Source organism: Chlorella variabilis (genome assembly GCF_000147415.1).
Source record: "Chlorella variabilis unplaced genomic scaffold CHLNCscaffold_7, whole genome shotgun sequence".
Classification (NCBI taxonomy): Eukaryota; Viridiplantae; Chlorophyta; class Trebouxiophyceae; order Chlorellales; family Chlorellaceae; genus Chlorella; species Chlorella variabilis.
This window is the reverse complement of record NW_005435081.1, coordinates 1,740,278-1,743,126: the sequence shown is the minus strand read 5'-3', so window position 1 is coordinate 1,743,126 and position 2,849 is coordinate 1,740,278. Positions and strand designations below refer to the sequence as shown.

Below are 2,849 nucleotides of genomic sequence, written 5' to 3'. Positions count from 1 at the left end.
CGGGGCCGCGCCGCCGCCCGACCCAGCTGCCCTCCCGCCCGCCTTCTTGCCTGGCTGGGGCGCATGCGGAGCAGACAAGCACCGCCCTGAGCAGGTTATGAGCAGCGGCACTTCACGGGGCGCGTGTGCCCACCTCCCTACGCCCCAGAACCGAAAGAAAGCATGCTTTGGCCGCCCCCCTTTCCCTCCGCCCCGCTGCCGCTGCTGCCGCAGGTGCGGGAGCCGCTGCCCGGCAGGTACTCGCTTGAGGATGTGAATGGGCAGCAGGCGGATGTGGTGGCGGGCCCCGCCGAGGCCACGCGGTATGGCTGCGGCGCCGCCGTGTACGTCGTCGACAAGGTGTGGGGGGGGGTACTGCAGTGGGGGGGTACTGCAGCGTACGCTCTGGTGTATGTCGTCGACCAGGTGGGGGCGGGGTTTAGGGTTTAGGGCGCTGCACAGGCAGGCAGGGAAGTTGCGACGGGCTGCCGCCTGCGAGAGCAGGGGTCAGTGTGGAGGCGCGCAGCCGCCTCCAGCGCTGTTCAGGCCGGAAGGTGCAGCCTGAAGCAGGGCGGAGCCGTCGTTGCGTGCCTGCGGCACCCTCCTCCTCCTCTCGCCGGTGTCCTCACCTCCAGCCTGTGCCCCGCTGCTGCCCGCAACGATGTTGCGTGCAGGTGCTGCTGCCGAGGGCCACACTGAATGAGATCCCCAAGGTGTCGGCGGCGGCCGCCAACCTGGCGGTGTCGGGCGGCGGCGGCGGCCTGGGCGGCGGGGTGGAGGCTGAGTCTCTGGCCGGCTACGGCCAGACTGCGCCGGCGCCCGCCCCGGACGCCGCCGTGGCTGCCGCGCCCGCGCCCGCAGCATGACGAGGCAGGAGAGAGGTGCAGGGTCGCGCTGCCATGCTCTGCACACGACGCTCGCTGCGGTGGGAGTGCAATTCTTGTCGCCGCATGCCAGCCTTTCTGCAACAGGGAAGGAGGCTGCCGCCGCTGCTGAGGTACCGCCGCACGCCGGCCGAAGGGGCAAGAAACATAGGCGCTGGGGCTCCCGCATTGCCGCCGCCGCTTGCCCACAATTTTACCGGCCTCTGTAAGCCCTTCTGGTGGCTGGGGAGGGCCGGCGGGTGTCCCCTGGAAGGTGCCTAGCTGGCTGGGCTTTCCCGCACACTCCTCTCTGAAATCGCGATGCCCAGGCTGATCGCAGCTTCTGTTACACTCCATTTCTCTGACACCCTTGCTGCTGTTGTGCACCGACACACAGCTAGCCTCCTGTGCGGGCCTCTCTCTGCGCCGCCTCATGGTGGCTCTCCAGTTTGCCGTGCCCGTCCTTGCGCCTCCCACGGTAGTGCAATCATCATCGGGAGGTCAGGGGCTGGAGGCGCGCAGAAAGCAGTTCAAGCAGCAGGAAATGGGCACTGCGGCGGCCAGTGCCGCTCCCAGCGACTCCAACGCAGGCTTACTGGAGGACCCAGAGGCGCGGCGTGTCAGGTGAGGGCCGCCGCTGTCGGGGGGCATGCCCTAGGTGGGGCCAGCGCACGTGAGGAACACTCTGGCGGCTGGCCTGCCCACCTCGCCTGTGCTCGATCCCGCGGCTGGAGTGAGGCCGGCGCGCCGCGGCAGGCGCCAGCCGACGGCCTGCCACCACCAGCGTCTGCGCCGGCCAAGCCGCCGCCGCCCGCCGCCGCCGCCAGCAGCTCCAGCGCGCCGCAGCCCGCGCCCGCGCGGCACAGCATCGCCGGCGACGACGCGGCGTGCAGCCTCGGCGCGGCCTCTCCCAACGACGTGGCCGCGCTGGCCGCCGCCGCCGCCGCCTCCTCCCAGCAGTCCTCCGACGCGCCGCTCACGCCACTCACCCAGCCCTCCTCCTGCGCGACCTCCTCCTCCTGCGGCCGCCCGCGGGCCTCGCCCCGCTCCCCGTCAGCCCACTCCCCCTCCCCAGCCCCCTCCCTCACCCAATCCGAGGTTGGAGACCTGGCGGCGCTGGCGGCCGAGGCGGCGGCGGCCGCCGCCGCCTGCACCCTGCAGCGCCGCTCCTCCAGCGTGCAAATCCCGGCGCTGGTGGACCGCATGCGGCAGCGCCCCGTCACGGGCCAGGTGGTGGCCTGGGGCTGGGACGCGGCGGCGGTGATGTCGGGCGTGCGGCGCACCATGCCCGCACAAGTCTTCTCCTGCCTCTGGCCCGCCACCCTGGCCTGCGCCCAGCACCAGATGATGCCGCAGGTGGGGGCGCGGGCGTGCTGGCAGTATTTGTGCATGTTTTGTGTGTATGCGTGTGTTGCGTGCTTGGGGGTGGCATGCGCGTGGGCCCCGGCAGCAGCGCGGCAGCGGAGCAGGCGCGCGGCGGCGGCGGCGGCGGCGGCGGCCGTACCAGCGCCGGCCTCCTCGCCGCCATGCTGCCCCTCCCTCATAGCCGCGCTGCCACGCAGCCGCGCTCCCTCTCCCCACATGCCCGCCGCCACGCCGCCACACCACACGCCCACCGCCACACGCCCTAACCCCAACCGCCCCCACCCGCGCCGCCCCCACCCCTCCCCTCGCAGGACGTCCTGGAGATGCTGGAGAGCTGGCTGACGCTGATGCAGCAGTGCCCGCGCCACTTCTGCCTCGCCAAAGCGGTGCTGGAGGCGCTGGCAGCCTACGCGCTGCCCGCAGCAGGTGCGGCGGCGGGCGGGGCTGACTGACTGCGGCGCACGCCACATGGCGGCCCGGCGAGGCGGCGGCGGTGGCCTGGCGGCAGCGGCTGGGGCAGGGGGCTGGTTGAGCGGCGCGCCCCGCTCCTCGCCCTCTTGTGCTGCGCTGGGAGGCATGACCTGGCTGCCGCGGAGGGTCGGCCCTGCCTGGGGCCCGCCCCATGCGCCACCACCCCCGCCT

The 2,849-nt window shown here is 73.0% G+C and overlaps 1 protein-coding gene across 1 annotated transcript in view; it reads left to right on the top strand.

Annotated features, from left to right (window-relative positions):
* Window positions 1–1,386: 1,386 nt before the first annotated feature.
* Window positions 1,387–2,849, top strand: part of CHLNCDRAFT_144580 (hypothetical protein) — a gene marked incomplete at both ends in the record, with an annotated part of 2,112 nt that continues 649 nt past the window's right edge. Inside the window, 3 exons of the mRNA XM_005848944.1 lie at window positions 1,387–1,466; window positions 1,670–2,198; window positions 2,519–2,633. Of these exons, the coding sequence (XP_005849006.1) occupies window positions 1,387–1,466; window positions 1,670–2,198; window positions 2,519–2,633 (724 nt within the window). The remainder of the gene's footprint in view (window positions 1,467–1,669; window positions 2,199–2,518; window positions 2,634–2,849) is intronic.